The sequence below is a fragment of the Prinia subflava genome, chromosome 1 (assembly GCF_021018805.1).
Source record: "Prinia subflava isolate CZ2003 ecotype Zambia chromosome 1, Cam_Psub_1.2, whole genome shotgun sequence".
Taxonomy (NCBI): domain Eukaryota; kingdom Metazoa; phylum Chordata; class Aves; order Passeriformes; family Cisticolidae; genus Prinia; species Prinia subflava.
The window spans coordinates 48,478,858-48,497,366 of record NC_086247.1 but is presented as its reverse complement, the minus strand read 5'-3'; the positions used below and the strand labels follow the sequence as shown (position 1 = coordinate 48,497,366).

General features: G+C 42.1%; 1 protein-coding gene across 1 annotated transcript; it reads left to right on the top strand.

Moving 5' to 3' along the window:
* The first annotated feature begins 8,603 nt into the window (after positions 1 to 8,603).
* On the top strand, positions 8,604 to 18,509 carry ENOSF1 (enolase superfamily member 1). The gene is made up of 8 exons (XM_063399361.1): positions 8,604 to 8,652; positions 8,881 to 8,917; positions 9,365 to 9,449; positions 10,759 to 10,811; positions 12,119 to 12,305; positions 16,987 to 17,106; positions 17,315 to 17,394; positions 18,491 to 18,509. The coding sequence occupies exons 1-8, from the start codon at positions 8,604 to 8,606 to the stop codon at positions 18,507 to 18,509; spliced, it is 630 nt and encodes a 209-aa protein (XP_063255431.1).

The window sequence follows — 18,509 nt, the reverse complement described above, 5'->3', positions numbered from 1 at the left end:
GTGCCAATGTTCCCCTACACAACTTCACCTAGAACTGCACAGTAATGTTGGGTTTAAACACAGGAGCACTCAGCATAAGCTGAGCAGTACATTGCAAGCAGGAGACTCAAATCCTCACAGCTGGCATAAGGAATTTAGGGCTAGATTGGAGCAACTGATCTGGGCACCAGAAGCATGTCTGGGGGGAAAACTGGCTAAGTCCAGAATTGTGATTCACCCAGTAACTATTGTCTTGTGCAGTAGGTACTTGGCCTCTGCAAATGTCTGAAAGTGTACGTGCCTTCACAGACACGCTTCTTCCTCCCACTTCAGCCTCATTGTGGTACAGCACAAAACTGCCTTTGACCTTCCAGGCACTGCAGGAGAGTGCCTGTCAGTGTGGGGCTGGGAGCATCCCCCCAGATACACATCTCTGCCAGACACCTTTCCAGGATAGGGTGGGAAGTGTCAGGAGACGGAAATGAGGTGGTTGTATCTATTTTTGATGTAACAGCCTTGAGTGTAAAACCTGGGTTCTGATCAAGAATCCCGGCTAGCTGGGTGTCAGCTGTGACAAACTTAGGAGGTTGTTGAGAGTTGGAAGCAGAACCCACTGCAGAACTTCACCCTCAGCTGCAGACTTTAACATTTCCTCAAGGACCAGATTATTTTCTTGGCACTTTTCCCTTGTGACACTGAGACAGTGTTAGCTACAGAAACAGCAAGAGCTTCCCTGCTTCCTTCTCCCTTAGCATGGGGGAGGAAAAGGGGGAGAGTGAGATAGAAGGATGGAGGCAAGCACCTGATGTACCACACTTCACTGGGGAGAGGGAAGCAGGCTGAGGGGAGTGGCATGGCAGATGTCATATGTTCTTGACTCTGTCATATTTTGAAATGGAGGTAGAAATGCAGGGGAACTTAGGAGCATCTGTTCCCTTGTGCACAGTGGAAATGGAGCAAGGCTAATGCCAAGTTCTGCTTCTGTTCTCTCTGGTGGTTCTGGGCAGCTCATCCTGACTGGTTTCTAGCAGACCTGCTTCATGTTAGCATATTGGGGAGTCCCAAGCATTGCTTGGCTCTCAGAAATTTCTAAGAATGAACCCTGACCAGCTCTCAGAAACACTTTTTTTTTTTTTTTTTTTTTTTTTTTTTAAGTTACTGAGAGCCTGACCAGAGAGTTACTGGCCCCTGGATCCCAAATAGACAGCATATCAGCCTCTGGGAGGTAGCTTAGTATTTCTTTCCAAGTGAATGTATGTGGATGTAGGATTTTGTGTCAGGTTTCCCTCCTTTCCATGTATGGCTATGGTGTGCCTAGGAACTTCACAGAGTTCAGACATTACCCATGGGACCCATGTTCTTCTCTGGTCCTTCTCTATGAGCTTATTTTCCTTGTTAGTTCTTCATTCAAATGTGCTTTTTATAGGTAGCACATTGATTATATTTTTTAACATTCTCTTTAAAGGCAGTTTTTGTCAAATTGTAACAACCACTGTTGTTGGAGTATCAAAGTATTTATAGCACTGTCTATTTTTACAGAACACTGTCCATCCATATTTATTTTACTGTCGGCAAGGAGAAATATGTTGGCTATTGTGTTGTTTTTGTTTTGTTCCTAAAGAAGACAGGACAGATACCTAGTTAAACTCAGCAGGGTCTGAGAAACAGACTGGAAATCTAAAAGGGAAACCTGAATACAAGCAGTCTTGATTAATTAGTCATGTACCAACTGGAAAGCTGACTGCTGTGAAAGCATTCCTTTCTTTAATCAAAAAGTGCCAGTAGGAGCACTTCCTTTGTGCCCTGCTGGTAGGTCATTGAGGCTTTAGCTAAGGCTGCTGGTAAGTACGTACTGGGAAATGGATAGATCTGTGCATTTTACCTTTGCCGCTGAAAATCCATCCCAGGCATGCTAACAAGTCACTTTTCCTGCACCTCCACAGGTGCCAGCTGCTGGATTCATCATTCATTCAATACTCCCCCCTCTCTCCCTCCATTTATTCACGTTTGGGGCAGCATCCAGGGGCTAAATGGCTCCTGATCCTTCTCTTGGCTTCAGTGTTTGGCAGTGTCAGGGATGTATTTGCTGAGTAAGGAAGGTTAAGGAAGCATTTCTGTTCTTTCAGAAAAAACCAAAATATGATAAATCTCAGTTCAGTATGACTCCTGTGATAAAAGTACCATGCATGAAGACAACATCTAATCATTTGAGTGCTTCATCATGAGAACAGTGAGGACTTTTCTCTCCAGCAAGTGTAGAAAATGCTACTCAGAGAGATGCTCATGGTGTGCCGTGGAACAGGGAATGACCATGCTAAATTGAAGTCCCTGTTCAGTCCTGCCAAGGAAGCCAAGTCAATGTTTCTGTCCTTCTGGAGAGTTCCCAGGAAAAGGCAAGAGTGTTGGTTCACACTCCTAAGAGTGAAAGCTGGTGACTAGATGACTCTAGGTTCCTTACATGCCTCCATGAATTTTCCTCTCTTCTCAGGTCTAGCTGGAGTGTTGACAACAAATCAGCTTTTATTTCTCCATCGTGGCTGTGCAGTGATAGCATGGACACATGAGAATTCACAGGCTGGTGTTTTCTTTTTTTTACATGGAGGATGCCTGGCAAATAATTTAGCTTTATATGAGCAAGGTCAGATCTATATCCCTTTCACTGGAGTTTTGATTTTGTCCTATATTACCCTCTTCACTTCTGGGATGACTGTCTTTCAAAGTGGCTTATGATCACCATAAACATATATTATTTCCATTGTGCTAAAAGACTAGAAGTACAATAGAAACATTTTCCATATTTACATTTTAGTCTAGTGTTACTTGTTAAAGTGACTGCATCAAAATCTGTTTCTTTCATTTTCTTGACAACTTTATCAAAGAACTGCTGTTTGAAAGGAGAGGATTTTTTTTCCACATGGAACTGAAGTTCAATCAATTGCTTCAGTGAGTTAAAGGTTATAATGAGCAGATTACAAGTAGGCTAAATATGAGCTCTGGCGCCACTGTCATTAGAATGGCCCCAGCCTTTTCAGACTCCTACTAAGTGTTCTGAAGAGCAAGTGTGTGTATATTTAGCAATAAATGTGACCCTCTTTTCAATTGATCAGTAAAGTAGGAAGGAATTACTCTTTTTGCAACCTGGGGATGACAAAGCATTCCGGAGAGAGGCATCCACTATGACAGGTCAGCCTATCTTGTGGAAATTCTCTTGATCTATTGATGAAACAGCCTGGGCTTCATTTGTTCTTTGTTCCAAGACAGATACTGCTGTGCCAGGCAATAAACAGAAATCTATTGATTTCATTTGGCAGCATTTCTCCCAGGGGCTTCTAAGGCATTTACCATCTTGCCCAACAACCCTTATTGCCCAATACATAGCATTTCTCACACACTCTCAAACAAATGAGATGAGTGTCATTATCTCTGTCATTACCCTTTATCAAGGGGAGAAGGGGTGTTTTGACTCACCCAGGGTCAAGTTGAAGACCATGATCAAGCAGCATTTGGTCAATTCAACATTTCCTTTCAGATGGACGACTTTTAGCATCACCCACCAACCTTGACCCGTGGTCTTGAACTTGGAGAAGAAAAGCTGAGTAATTTCTCATTATTGCTCACAATGGACACCTAAGCTACTCAAAAAAAAAAAAAATTAAAAAAAAAAAAAAAAAATCCCAAACTTGTATGAAACCTGTGGGCCCTGCACGGCAATTTGGCTGCCACAAAGGCAGTGTACCATTTATATCATACAGACATCACGGTGCATGGATGTCTAGCCTGATGCAGCTAGCCACCTTTCAGACAGCCCACATGCAGGTGAGTGCTGGACCTTGGCCTCTGAGAGCAGCAGTGACTGTCAAAGGCATCTGCCTTCCCAGGTCACTGAGCTGCCACATCTCAGACACACGGCCGGGGGGCAGGAGGCTTTTGTTAGGCAGTTTGGACAGGACACAGCCTCTGTGACTGTTCCACAAGCACTGCCCAGTGAGCACATTGATGAGTTCCCATATGGTTCTCATTGCTCCCTTCTTGTACCTCGGTGTAGGTTCCAGACATCACTGATTTGCAGCAGTGCCTTTCTAGACCGTAGAATGAGCACTTCCTTCTGTGCCATTCCAGTCTGTTTCACTGACACTGTGAATATGTCAAAACCCTCTAAGCACTCAGCTGAACACCCACAAAACCTCTGACTTGATGATATCATGCCTTTTCCTCCTTCGACCTACCTTTGCAATTTTTTCTCACAGAAATGTCTCATTTGGGTTGTTTTTTTTATTCACTTAGAATCTGGCAAGTACGTACTCAGTTATTTTAAGCTTCTTCAGGAACATACCATTATCTTTTTATGCCTAAGATCGGAGTCTGTGTATTACCTGGTTTGTTACAAGATTCTGAAAACCCTCCCTTGTCTCCATGGGTGAAATGTGCGTAGTACAACCTGCCTAGATACAAAAATGCCCTCAGGCACTGTAGTACATGATTCATCACCTCCAAGTAAAGTGGGAAGGGACGTTGTTCCCACAATGCAGGTGGGAACAGCAGAGGAACTGAGACACAGGCAAGGAAAAACGTCCTAGCCAGAATCATGCAAAGGAGTTCTCACAAAACAGCTCACAACTTTCAGACATTGGTTACTAGTGTCTCAAGCAAATACCCTAAGCAGGGGAGAACTCACAGAACTGGAATCACTGTCTCCTAACTCTCAAGACTTTATTCCATGCTGCTGAAGAAAATTATGGTTGGCACAAGGCTTATGCTCTGTCCTTTCTCTGACACTCTGCAGTTTGCTGAAGAAGACTGATACGTGGTTTACTCTGGCAAAAACCTTTGCTTGGAATAAATGTTGGCATTGAATAGTGGTATGTGGGACTGGAGAAAACAGTTCTGGTGCAGCCCTGAGTCTTGGGGGCTTGGAACAGCTGGAGCACAATTGCCATAACCTCACTGCCAGAAACAGAATGCCTTATGAAGAAATGAGAACTTGAACGTGGCTGCAAGTACCAAAACAACTCAGGGAGAAGCAGCAGCGGCTGGAAAGAGATGGTATGTAAATGCTGTCTAATTTGGAGAAATGCTGTTTTCCTCTCAAGATAATGGGATCTGATGGCCTCTGTCCCCTTAACAATGTTTTGGACTGCCAGTCCAGAGTGGCTGTTTTCTTCCTCTGTGGAGTGGGAGGTGATACAGAATAACTTTCATATTGAAAGCCCTTTGTGACTGTTAATTATCTTGAGCAAGGGGTAAGCATCTGGAAATGGGAAGTATGAGAGGAAACATGGCCACTCAACTAAACTGACAGTGGCCACCCAGGTCTGGGCGCAAAGTGAATGGTTCCATGCTGGTATTGCAAATTCACAGACTGTCTGAAAAGGTTAATTCTCAAAGTACCAGCGGAGGAAAGGGCCCACAGTCCTTCTGTTATAGGCATTTGGATGTAATGAGGCAGTAAATTCGGCTATGCTTGACAGTCATATTTGCTGTCAAGGCTTTCTTTATTCGTGTGGTCAACAGAGACATGGGAGAAATTGTCAACAACTTTGAAGGCTTCTCCAGAGAGCTTACCAGCAACAGGCAGCTCTGCTGTAAGATCTGTTTTAGGGTGCTGTAGTGAAAAGGATAGTAACAAACATGTAAGTTGTGAATTTTCACAAAACAGTTCCATTTGCATTCTTAGAAACTGGGAACACACGTGGTTCTCAGGCAAGCCAGTGTGAAAGTGACCAGCAGAATTCCAGAGGGGTATTTGATGCAAGTTGCACATTTCTGCACCTTCTCTTTTTTTGAAATTTTTAATCAATATGAATTGTTCTTCTGATTTTTCCCCCCAGTATCAGTGACTTTTCCCCTTGCTGTGTTATCAACAGTGCAGTCTTCTAAACCATGGGGAACAAAATATCATTTGACAGAAACTGAGACATTGGTGAGTATCAAACCACTGTGGATGACACTGAGGGATCTACATTTTTTTGCTCAGTAGGTTGGACCAGAGAAGGGAACTGTCCACTTGGCTATAGCTGCTGTCCTGAAAGCTCTGTGGGCCAAACAAGAGGGAAAGGTGACCCCCATGGGACTTCAGTGGAAGAATTCTCATTAACTCAGAGAGATTCTCTGCTCTATACATATGATTTGCTTTAAAATATCAAATAAAGTACAGTCAATGCTGAGTTCTTGGAGACTCTGTCCGCGCTTAATTTTTGCAGGATGGAAAAGTGTAGCCACTGCACAGGGCTTAGTGGTGGAATTGGTCAGAACGTTACAGAGAAATTTTGTGGAACTCTGGCATTTCTGAAAGAAAATATTTTTGCCAAGTCTTACTTCTTCATATACCCTTCTCTTGATTTCACCTTTCTCAATCTCACATTTTAACCTGAGATTTTCACCTTTTAGCTGCTTCCCTACTGAATATGCTGTGGTTCTGGGAGCCAAATCTTGCATACCTAATATGTTACTGTTTATTAATAATAGCTGTTTTAGGCACTGATGTGAGGAGCCATAAAAACAGCCTGATTAGAAAGGAAAATTACTGAACAAAAGATAATGTCTGCTCAAAAAAAAAAAAAAAAGGCATAGAAAGGGCTGCCTGGAACTGCAAGCCTGTGGACCAGCTCTGTGAACTACAGAAAAACATCCTTGAAAAGGGCAGCTGGCCTCTTTGAAGTGCAGCTGAGGTACCTAGAAAAACCAGAAACATACAGATATCACTGATAAGCACCAAACAAGGAGCCTATAACAACAATTTGTCATGTGAAGGTGGAAAACAGTCTGAAAAAAAGAAAAAAGAAGCTTTTTTAGCCAGAGACACTTGGCTAAAAAAAAAGGGTCTCTGATATGGATCACTTTGGAAATGTGACTCTTACTGTCTAGGTCTGTCCTCTTTTCTTTCAGGAAGGGTTGGTCCCCCAGGTTGTTCCCACCTTTTGAGATGGTTTTGCAGCTTTTGAAATCTGGCTATTTCACTTCATAGCAATAGCATAAATATTATTATAAGTAATTGTAAAAATATCTGCTGTTATGTCATTGATAAAATTGCAGCATTCACGATAAACAGTCATTTAAAATAGTATATAACTACCTGGCTGCTGCTGTCATTGGTTGTACCACAATACTGACTCATTAATTGATACTATGCTGTTGTATGAAAATATATATTATTGATGGCAGATACTAATTTGTAATAACTTGATATATACCCATTCATATTCATTTTATTAACCATAGCTTTGTTTTCTAAAGGCAGTTTTTGTGGTATTTGTGGTAATCTGTAATAAATGAAAGAAATTTAGCAGGCAAAGCTTTCACGTCCTCATGTGCTACAGATTCCCACAAACCCACAGTCATTATCTCTCTCACACCTTTTTTAATAATCACTCTACCAATACTGCTTCCACAATGAAACCAGGTTAAAAAGGATGTTCAATCCTTAATGATTTTCTGGAGAAAGTGTCAAATGTTCTTGCTCAGTGTTGAGAACCACTTTGCTTTGGTGTCAGGAATCAATTTTGCGTGCCAAATGTAAATGTTACTCACATTTTGTGACATTTCATCATAAAGAAAAAAGCATCTGTGTGTTACAGCATCACTGTGGTTCCAGTTATTTAATTTATTTTGTTTTCTAGTTTATGTGAAAGTTACAGGTTGATATGATCAGAGAGACTGAAGGAACTGTGCCCTATTAGAAGAGTACATGCTTTAGCTGGTGTCCAAACTAGAATGGTCTTACAGCTCGTTTCAGACAGAAGCTGTGTCAAGGAGTGTTCCTTTCTGCCCAGGGAAGTCCTTCCCTCCCAATATACCCTCTTCCAGTGTCTGCTCTCAAGCAGAGATGCAAACTAGCCCCTCTCTGGGGGAAGCTCTACAGCTTGTCTTTGCCCTCTCTCGTGTCACAGCTGGCACTGGGACTGATGTCTACAGCTATAGGAAGCTGTGTACCTAAAGAGGGTGCCTTAATCTGTAGGTCTTTTTTTAGGGTTTGGACAAGAAGCTGCTTTTCGTTAAGTCTGGACAATTGGGAGTTTGTTTTAGTTTTTTAAATGGCTGGCAGCTTTTTCACAAAAAGAACTCCTTATTGAAAACTACAAACTTGGTAATTTAATTGCCTGTGCTACCCTTGTCTGCTGATAAATGCTCGGCCTTCATGAGTTGATCTGTTCGATGAAGTGGTCAGTCATTTGGGGGGGAATTCCCTTCAGTATTAAGATCTAAAATATCCTGTTCTAAAATAACTTGGTCTTTCCTTTTGTGATGAGAATAGGGGTGCTTCTCTGTTAATTTGACAGCTAAAATAATGTGACTTGGCTTTCCTGTTTAATCTTTTACCCCTGCTTGGATAGAGTTTAAAAAGAAGTTGAAAATGGCTTATTATCAACTACTCACAGCCATGAAATTAGGCAAACACACATCTGGCAGTGCAACACAAGCTGATGAAGGAGGGGGGTGAGAAAGTTTAGAATATCTGCTGTTCCAACTCTCTGCTTTCTTCATAAAAATGGGGAAAAGATTGACAACCATTCCTCAACTGACTAGCATTACTTAATGTTTTTTCATCATACTGTTTTATTATGCTATGGGTTTTTTTAGTTTATATGTCATGCTTGAAGCAGGCTGCCAAGCATTTGTTATTCTGCATGGAATACAGATATATTACTGGTGTGCTACCAGAAGAGAAAGCTCGTGGTAAGTTTTTTCTTTCACCTTACTTTCGAAGCTGGAGTTTTGGTACCCTCCATTTTCCTAATCCTGGACTTGTCTCATCAGTTTTGATGGGAATAACTCTGTCAGGAGCACACCATCAGCCTGTGAGACTGCCAGGCTGGAGGAACAATGGTAATGATGAAATCTGGAGTGTGAGGAGGATTTGATCCAGTTCAGTGTAATTTGATATTCGTTCTTGTTCCCCTACAGAAATACTCCAAAATGGTCTGCCTGGGAAAAAAGGAAGGTTTGAGCTTAAATACATCTGTACCTGATGAAAACAGTTACTTTGCATCTCCTAGAGAGTGGGAAAGGGACTGTGGGAGGTGAACACTGTTATTTGCTGGCATCTTCTTGTTTGTCCCAGGAGTGCCATGCCAAACATCAGGCTTCTGCCACACTGGTAATGTTTTGAACTCTTTGCATTGGGTTAGCAAGGAGCTTGTGCTGATCTCTACTTCTTCCAACTGTTTTGCACTTCTCTTGCAATAAAATAGTTAGGGAGAAAAGGGAAGGGCTTGTTTGGCCAAATTGATCTATTTGATCAAAATTCCAGGTTTTTGGAAAAATAAAGAAGTAAAAACATCTCCAATTCTTCAGTTTTCCCAAATAATGTTATTTGATGCATTATTTAGCAAAATAATACACTGTTGACTAAAACACAGCCTGACTTGTAATTATTCTTATCTGCTTCAGAACAGAAAATGTTAGAGTACAGATATCTGGCTTATTCAGGATCCTGTTCCTGGCTGGGCTACTCAGACCAGCAGCTAAAACAGGTTTGAAGGTTCAATTTTATAGCCATAAGATTTTAAATAGTATGTGAAGTGAGAAATGCTAACAGATGACGACCAATTCTCACTGCTTGCTCCTAAACACTTAGAAGTTTTGCTGGACTGATTGAAAATGTATCATTGCAGGTCCATTTGAGGAGGTAAAAAAGTGGGCTTAATACCATTTCAGTGATTTTCCCAGTTAGGTATACTGTTTATGAATGAAGATATATCCATGGAACTAACACAGAAATGGAAATTTCTTTGTTGGTAGATTGTGTGTAACAGTGAGTTTGCATGGGTACAGCTCTTGTTGGTTTATGCAAGGGGCTTATGCAAGTAGGGACTCTCAGGGGAGTGTTATGAATTAACCAAAAGTATGATCATTAGGAGTGTTAATGAAAGTACATAAAATCTGTGCTTGGGTAGATATGTTGAGAAGCACAGTACCCTTAATGTTTGGTAACTTTGTAGATGAGAAATGGGGATGTCTTCTTCAGAGTCAACACGTACCTCAAAATTTGATAAATGCTGGTTTAATCTAGAAATTCTGGTTGCCTATCTACAAAGAGTATCCTTGAGAGAAACTCTGGAACTGTCAGTAGCAGAGGGCCCTTGGCTTCCTTCATAAACAGCATCCCTGTTGCCAGAGGCAGCTGCATGTGTTGACTTTCTGTCTCTTTATTGGTGTCACATCAAATTAATACAGCTGGTGTTTTTCTTTCGGAAAAGACACCTTGGTATACCTAAAAATACTGTTGCCAAGTTATGGGATGTTCATACCTGGATTAGAAAAATTTATTATTTCTTATAGTTAGCTGGGCTGAGGAGTTTGGTTCAGCTGTATGTTACTGATATATACCTGATCTCATTTGCTGATGGTTTCCTCTAGCTACTTATGAGGAAGAAATAAAAAGCTTATTCTAGTTACATGTAAATTAATATTATTCTAGATGCAGTGTGGTGGAGTTATTTGGAGATGTATAATTAATTGATCTAACTTTGCTTGCAGTTGCACACACAGGCCTTGAGAGAAGGCTGGATAATGTACAGTAAATGCTTGACCTGAGTGTTACATTTCTGTGTTTTATGCTTTGAAAGGACAAACTGGGCCTTGCCCAACTCTTGCAGGTCCGTGCTATGGGCAGTGATGATTTTACTTCTGTATCTCTCCCAGACACTCCCCCCTTCCACTACTGCATAATGCTGCATTGCAGGAAAACAGGAACGGTGTGGGAAAGCTGAGGGCTGATCACAAGTGAAGATCAACGTGTTTCCGTTGACTTATGAAACGCCATCGCTGTTTTATTTTCAGAGTAGGATGAAGCTTACTCACAAGGGAGCAAAAGTAACAAGGAAGATCTTTCTGTAAGACAGTGATGCTAAAATTGTAAAATCTAGTTTATGGATTCCAGTTTATGGCTCCATTAATCATTCAGAAGTGATCTATTTCATATTCCAAGTATGCATATAAGTTCAAAGTAAAAGTGGGTGCTTATCTACAGGATGATATGCACAGATAAAGATCTATAGAAACGATATGTACAGATAAAGATCTATAGAAATGATTGGCCAGACAAAATAACTGTGAATATCACTTTTTGCTACTACATTATTTTCTGTTTAAAACAACTAGATGAAATATCTCTTATATGCATTTATTGACAAATATTGGTTTTTTCCTTCTTCAAATCCTAAATAATGATATCAACAAATGTTAATATATTTCAATGAACAGCAGTATTGGATATGACCGAAGTACATGTATTACTAAGAATTTTATCCTGTATTTCTGTGCCAGAAATTCGAGTCTGCAGGGGAACCCCACTACCAGGATTGTCCTTTAGAAGAATTAAACTGACTTTTATATCCAGGGAGACTTCCAGAGTAAAGCCTGTTAATAATTTTTAAGGGATATTTGGCCAAAAATAAGCTGGAAAAGAAGTTATTAAAAATAATATATTCGAGAGAAAATGAAAAAGTACATGGAAGTCACTCATTTTTATTTTGAAACATTACTCTGTTGACTGCTATGGGTCAGATTCTTTGTCCCATATGTTCACTGACACACCACAGCTGCTGACCTATTCTGGGTGCTTCAGTGCAGCACAAAGCTTTCATGGGATGCCATAAATCATGGAATGCTGAACCAGGAATTCTGTCAATATAGGATGGCAAGGACCTGAAGAGCCTGCAGAGGAATTATGATGTAATTTTCAGATGATTCATTTTTTATAGAAAGAAAAATTCTCTCCTGTGTGGGAGAGAAATGCTGCTTCGAAAACCCATCTTATTTAAACTACTGCACATTTTTTTTGTCAAGAAGCTTTTCTGCTGAAAATTTCAGGCAGCCATGTCCCTGTTTTAGGGTGCTTTACTTAAATATGCACTGCCAAAGATATACTCATTCCCACAGAAGACTGCTCTACTTCCTACAGGTCCTGATCTGCTTAGTTTGAACCTAGTCTGGATATTGACATAGTCATTGCAACTCTGCATAAGTACAGCCAAAGTACAACATGGACAGAACAGCAATTCCAACTTTCATTTGCTTTCTGTTTCCTGAATTTCTACCACTTCATAAAAATTCTGCAGCCTGACAGGAAAAATAACTCTCTAGAAACCTTCACTATATTTAATTCTTATTTTTCTTATCCCAGATGCTGAATGCAAAGCAAAAACTGGGAAATAGAGGAAGCAATAGAGTGGGTCACTGAACCAGCTGAGTTTAAACCCTCATGTATTAAGCAGCCAACTTTTCCAGATGAGGATATGCATATCCAGATGGAACATGCAACTGTTCCAAAGCTTGGAGGTTTAGTATTTTATTTCAGTAATACTACAGTGACTCCAGTCATTGATGTAATGTTGATACTGTTCCTTCACATATTCAATCTGAACTACGATTCAGAATACTATTAAATATATTTAATATTTAGGATCTTGATACATATTCTGCACCTGTATTCCCTTAGGTTTAAATAAATAGTTTCTTTCTTAAAAAAAATATGTAAAAGGACTGCAATGCTTGCATAAGGAAGGCAGCCAACATTTAGTATGAAACAGGAATGGACTCTTTTTAATGTGTGGCTTCCAGTGAAATAGGAAGTTTGGTTCAGAATTTGTGTTGCCAACATGCTATACTTAGCAGCACTGTTAAAACCCCAGATGTACTGTATGTGCATTTCTTTACTGCTCCACACACCCTGTTACATAACTCTTTACATTGCTTGTGGACAAGAGAAAGCAGAAAAAAAATCAATAAAAAGATTTATAACGTGTGTTACATTTTCTATAAAACACATAGAAAAGAGTGTGCTGTTACTCCATCCTTTGTGCTACTGAGTAACTCCACTGGGAATTCAGAAAACCAGAAGCAAGTCCTGAATGTTTGTTATTTCCTTGCAGGCCTTAACAGTGCTAGAAATTGGTGCAGCAACCAGAGAACATGTGAGTATATGTATAAATGCTTTGAGCTTTTTCCTAATTACTGTTTGTTTAATGAATCTACTGCATAACCTTTGGAGCAGGGGCCAAAATTCCTTTACGTGAAATTAAACACTAAAGCTGAAATTACTTGGTGTGTATTTCAGCTGTTCCCTACCAAGGTTGCCTGTCGGCCCCTAATCTCCTTGGTTCGTTCTTTCCACATGCAATTTCTGTGAACAACCTGGAAATATCTGATTTTTCACTATTATTATGAAAGTAATTGCTAAAATTTCATATTCCTGCATCAGTGAGAAATATGAAAGAGTGCATCCTGTGATGTGACTGCCCATATTAAGGGTAGAGAAGCAAGACACAAAGATGAAGTCCATGCTGCTCTGTGGAGCTCACTGCAGGTCCATGAGACATGGATAACATCTGTGCAGAACAGTGCAGGCTGGACAACGTGGTCTGTAGAGCACTGAAGGGCTGATGAGGCTGATATCCCCTGTAGCCCAAGGATGATTATCCAGCTCCCATTTTCATTTTGCTCTGCGGGTTTGGTGCTTCAGCCAGTGTTTCGTGCATGTGTAGACATGACCCTGCAGTGGCTGTATGAAGGAGGGGGGTTTAGAGGGGAGAGGTTCCAGGCTCCTCTAGTTGTACCAACTCTATCAGTGCTGCCCTAACTCAGTAAATATCAAAATTCCAGGAAATTGTGCTGTTTGCAAGCTGCAAGTCATCCTGTCAGTGGCACCACTGGCACTGCCAGGGGTGCAGGCAGGCTGGAGCATGGCTGGCAGGGCAGGTGTGAGGGGACAGCCAGAACTGAGAAGGCTACCAGACAAGGTTAGGGTGCTGAGACAGCCGTGAGGGCAAGGTGTGTCCCAGTGACAGGGACCAGGGTCAGACAGGCCGGGGACTGCCAGCCTGTCCGTGGTGATGGAGTCAGGCCCAGGCCAAGCAGGGCACAGCCTGTGGTTCAGGGTCTGGATCCGTGAGGGCCGTGGCTCTGCACGGCTGCGCTCACTCCTGGGGGAGCACAGGAGGGGCTGGGGCCATGTCCTGAGCTGAGATGGCTCCGTGGGCAGGGTTGATGGGGGAGGGGTCCTGGTGAGGTTGGGCAGGGCCAGCAGGGCTGCTCCTGCCCTCAGTGCCCTGCCCGGAGCTGTCCCCAAGACGGAGGTGTCCTCTCACCATACAGAGATGTGGGCTCCAATGGGATTTGCTGAAGGAGGCCTTGGTTGCTGTGGGGTGTAGGGGACATTACAGGGGACACACAACCAGGGCAGGGACACAGAAATGGGAAAGGGACAGGGATTGTTTGAGCCTGGTGGAGGGCTCAGGCAGACCCTGTGTAGCCTCAGAGCCCTGGCAGGCCAATGGGTGGGGGTCAAAGTGGGGATTGTCAGATGGCCCCTGACAAATCAAGCCCCCCTTGGGGGGGTTTGGCCAGACTCAGCGTTTGGGCAGGGCCAGTGCTGTGGGAGCTTGTGCTGGTTTTGGCTGGGGTAGAGCTCATTTTTTCACAGTGGCTAGGAAAGGGATATGTTTTAGATTTGTGCTGAACACAGGGTTGATAAAATAGAAATGTATTTGTTAATGCTGAGCAGGGTTAGCTAAAGCCAAGGTCTTTTCTGCTTTTCATACTACCATGCTGGCCAGGAAGTTGGGAGTGCCTGGGAGGCTGGGAGGAGACACAGCTGGGACAGGTGACCCAAACCAACTAAAGGGACATTCCACGGGTGCCGTGCTCAGTGTATAAAGTGGGGAGAAGAAGGAGGAAGGGGAATATTTGGAGTGGTGGCAATTGTCTTTTCGAGTAATCATTATGTGTGATGGGGCCCTGCTCTCCAGGAGATGCCTGATGGCCTGCCCATGGGAAGCAGTGAATTAATTCCTTGTTTTGCTTCATTTGTGTACACAGCTTTTGCTTTCTCCTTTAAACTGTCTATATCTCAAACTGTGAATTTTCCAGCTTTTCCCTTTCCAATTCCACATGAGTCCTGATGGTGGGAGAAGAGTGATCTGCTGCTTGGGGCTGGGGTGCTGGCTGGGGTTAAACCACGACAGAGGGTCAGAGCCCAGAGCCAGGTTTGTAGGGTAAGGTCTTGTGCAGCTACAGGCCTGGCTCTGCACTGCTGGCCTGGGGCTTGAGGCAGCCTGAGACCCCTGGCCGGAAGGATGCCATGGGGGCCTGCTGCTCCCAAGGACTGGGAGCTGTTGGGGAGCCCCACGGGGGCAGCAGGGCAGAGCCCTCCCAGCCTGGCTTGTCCCACCTCCATTCGGGAGCAGCGAGGTGGCCCCAGCCTCGAGCACTGGGCACTGGGGATGAGCAGAGGCCAGGAGTGAAGAGAACCACGGTCAGACATGGCCCAGGGTGTGTCCAGCCAGGATGGGGTGTTGTTCCATGGCCAGACATGTCCACAGCTGTAGCACAGCTGGAGGCACGTACACCTGCAATGCAACCCAGGCAGAAACCAAGGCCCATGGGCAGAAACGTGAGCCCCAGGTGAGACTGGTCATGCTGAGGTCTGTCAGTGCACTCAGTGCCCTGTCTGGCCTTGGGAGGAATTTGTCTGGTACATTTGCAGCTATTTTTAAAGGGTGAAAGAAACCTGTCCTTTCCCCCAAGGAAACTCATTGCTAGCATTAGTAGTCACTACCATCAGCAATAGTTAAATACCTTTTGCATTAAATATTTTTAACAAGTTCAAAGACCAGAACTAACTCCCAGATACGTCATAAATGGTGAGGTGTCAGCAGACAGGCTAATACTTTTTAGAATACCAGTCTCCAGATTAAAGTTAATTGGTTTTCATTGCACCCATCTTTTTGCCAAGTACTGACGCCAAATCTACAGAGCCAAACAATGTGAATTAACAAATTCTCAATTCTCTGCAGCAACTGGAAACAACAGTGATGACATTAGCATAATTTCTCTGTTGCCAGTTTCTCATGCCAAGCCCTGCTATAAACATTTAATTATACTTCTCACTCTCAGCTGTTGTCTACCAGTAGATAGAACACTTTATTTACAGAGCGGGGTGTTTTATTATGACTATTTAGTAGGATAAGTTTGAATTACCCATTAGTATAGCCTTGCTTCACAAATTAAAGGCCAGTCCTGAATTTTGGCTTTACCAGATGTTTTATATAACCTTTCTCTTCTTTTCACCATAGCATCTGAGAACCACATAAACATTTAATGTATTTATCCACAGAATTCACATGTGAATAAGGGGAATACAATTATCTGTACTAGAAACATAGGAAATTAATATGAGGCCTGAACTAACAACTTAGTCAAGCTCCATACAGGAAATCTGTAGCACAGCTAGAAACTGAATCCTGACTCTTAGCCAAGTGTATCAGCTACAAGGCCATCTCTCATCTGGCTGGACTGGTATCCAGGAGGAAGAATGATTTCCTACAGCAGAATCACTGCTATTTTCACTTTAGCTGCCTCAAAATGGGAGTAGCTGCTCATTCACATAGGCAAGCACATCCCAAAGCTGTGCATGCTGAATCCTGTCCCCAGAGTGCCCCTAGTTCCTGCATGTGGACACAGTTAGGTGATCAGAGGGTGTGAGTTGGCTCCCAAAGGAGCCTAAGCGCTGAAAAGATTTTGAGGGCACATGTGAGGCAATTATGTGGCAGAGCTGCCCAATCAGTTTGTGTGAACATTACAGAATAGGCTCACTACAAAGTCGGCGTGCCTTTGTGCACATTAAATCCATGTCCTGGAATGGAGCAGCCGTTTTCACTTGGCATTTTCACTTCACTTTCACTTATGAGATTCAACATCCTGTTAAATGGCAGTAATTTCCAAACTCAACCCACTATGCCCTCTGGCACACATTGATTTTTATTCAGTGGTACCTCAGTTCATTGTGTCAGGTGTTCTTGGCATTACAAGTATAAGCTGATTTTTAATACTGACAGTATCCTTGAAGTCCATCCAAATTCTCATGTGATCTCTCATTTAAATTTAAATAATTTGGATTTACAGAGACATACACAGGAGAGACACCACAAATTCTTTTGTATGAGTTGCCAGCAGCTCTTATAATGTGTTAATTTGGGAGTCTCCAGGTCATAACTTTCCATTCTCTCCCTTAACCGCCACAACAGAGTGATATTTAAACATCTTCTACAAGCCAAGGCCTTGAGTTATCTCCAAATTGACAGCTGCAGGCTGGAAAGTGTGAATGAAAGCTTGTCTGTACTGCTGATGGCCGGAAATTTCCAGAGAAAGGCTCTGCAAAATGCAGCAACAATGAGAAAATCTTTCTCTCCCTATCCTTCAGGGCAGTCTGATTAGTTTCCTCAGCTGTAACGATTGTCATTTCTGAGCATAAGCTTGCATGCACTGCTTTAATTTTTGTTGTTTCATGTCATGCACCAAAAGGGTTTGGATGTCTTAGTGTGGCAATCATCTCCAGTATGAATTTGGGGGCCTCTGTCAATTAATCCAGCACTTGATAATGTTTGATATCCAAGTACGTGAAATGCTTGAAAACAGGTTAGTTATATATAAAAAAAAATTCTGGTAACAACTGACTGTGGCGATTGCCCTTTTTTTCCCCTAAATAACATGGTGGTCACAGCATGTATTTGTGTTGTTACCCCACAAGCTCACCTTCCTGTGGGCTGCAGAGGGAAGTTGGAAGGGTGGGTTAAACTTCAAGCAGGTGAATGTGAACCGTTTGTGGTTTTAATAAAGGCACTTGAAACCTGGGCTGCATTCCATATTCAGACACTTCACAGGTGCCAGTCACTATGGTGACAAACTCACCAAGTTAGGCTCATTAGAAGATTTGATTTTGATGGCTGATCAGATGAATGTTTGTCTCAAAAATTCAGCAGCTCTTTCTCTGCTGACTCTTCATCTACCATAATCAGATAACTAATATTCTTTGTAGTACTGCAGTAAGGCAAATTTTGCAACATACCATAACACATCAGAAATAGTATGGGTTACAAAACTCATCTAAGTAGGTGGAATGTAGAAGTTAATATTTGACCAAAGCGGTAAGAAATTTCATTGCTATCTCCAAGTTGTTGAATGGCCCTTGGGAAGTGGAGAAATGATACGAGGCATCTTCTGAAAGTATCAAGCAATGTCCCATATTTTATCTAAAATACTGCTCTGAATATGGCCTGCAGTCACAGTAGTCATCTTTGCAGTATGAACAATGTTCATATTTTGCAAATCAAAATTCCTTGAGCACCTCCTGCTAGCTTTATATATTAAAATTCTTCAAATATTCATATTTTCGCATGAAAGCTCTTAGAAGTCTCATACCTACAAATTTTAAAATGTATTTTTACTTTTACTCACAATAGTGTGCTGTTGAAATCCTTTTCACATCTTTCTGATCTTTTGAGCAACATAAACCTTCTTGGTCTTCAAGGCACAAGCTTCACTTCAAGTGCTATCCATAGTAAATTGTGCTGATAAAGGGAAACAGTGAAGTTGTAACTAATGCTTATACTAAAATCTAGGAGCTCTTCCAGAGCTAGAGAGACTGCTTATGTATGCTATGTATCTATGTATGCTATCTCCTCTGTAATTTATGAAGTAAATGATTTCCATTCTGAATTCTTCTCTTGGCCAGGTATTCCTGTCCTGGATAA

Bases quoted from the DNA above. Each gene is read 5' to 3' on its own strand.
- ENOSF1 (XM_063399361.1), top strand. From the start codon at position 8,604: ATGGAATACAGATATATTACTGGTGTGCTACCAGAAGAGAAAGCTCGT. The intron at 8,653-8,880 runs GTAAGTTTTTTC...GTTCCCCTACAG, and splicing joins ACCAGAAGAGAAAGCTCGTG to AAATACTCCAAAATGGTCTG. The intron at 12,306-16,986 runs GTAATGTTGATA...TCCATTCTCTCC, and splicing joins CAGTGACTCCAGTCATTGAT to CTTAACCGCCACAACAGAGT.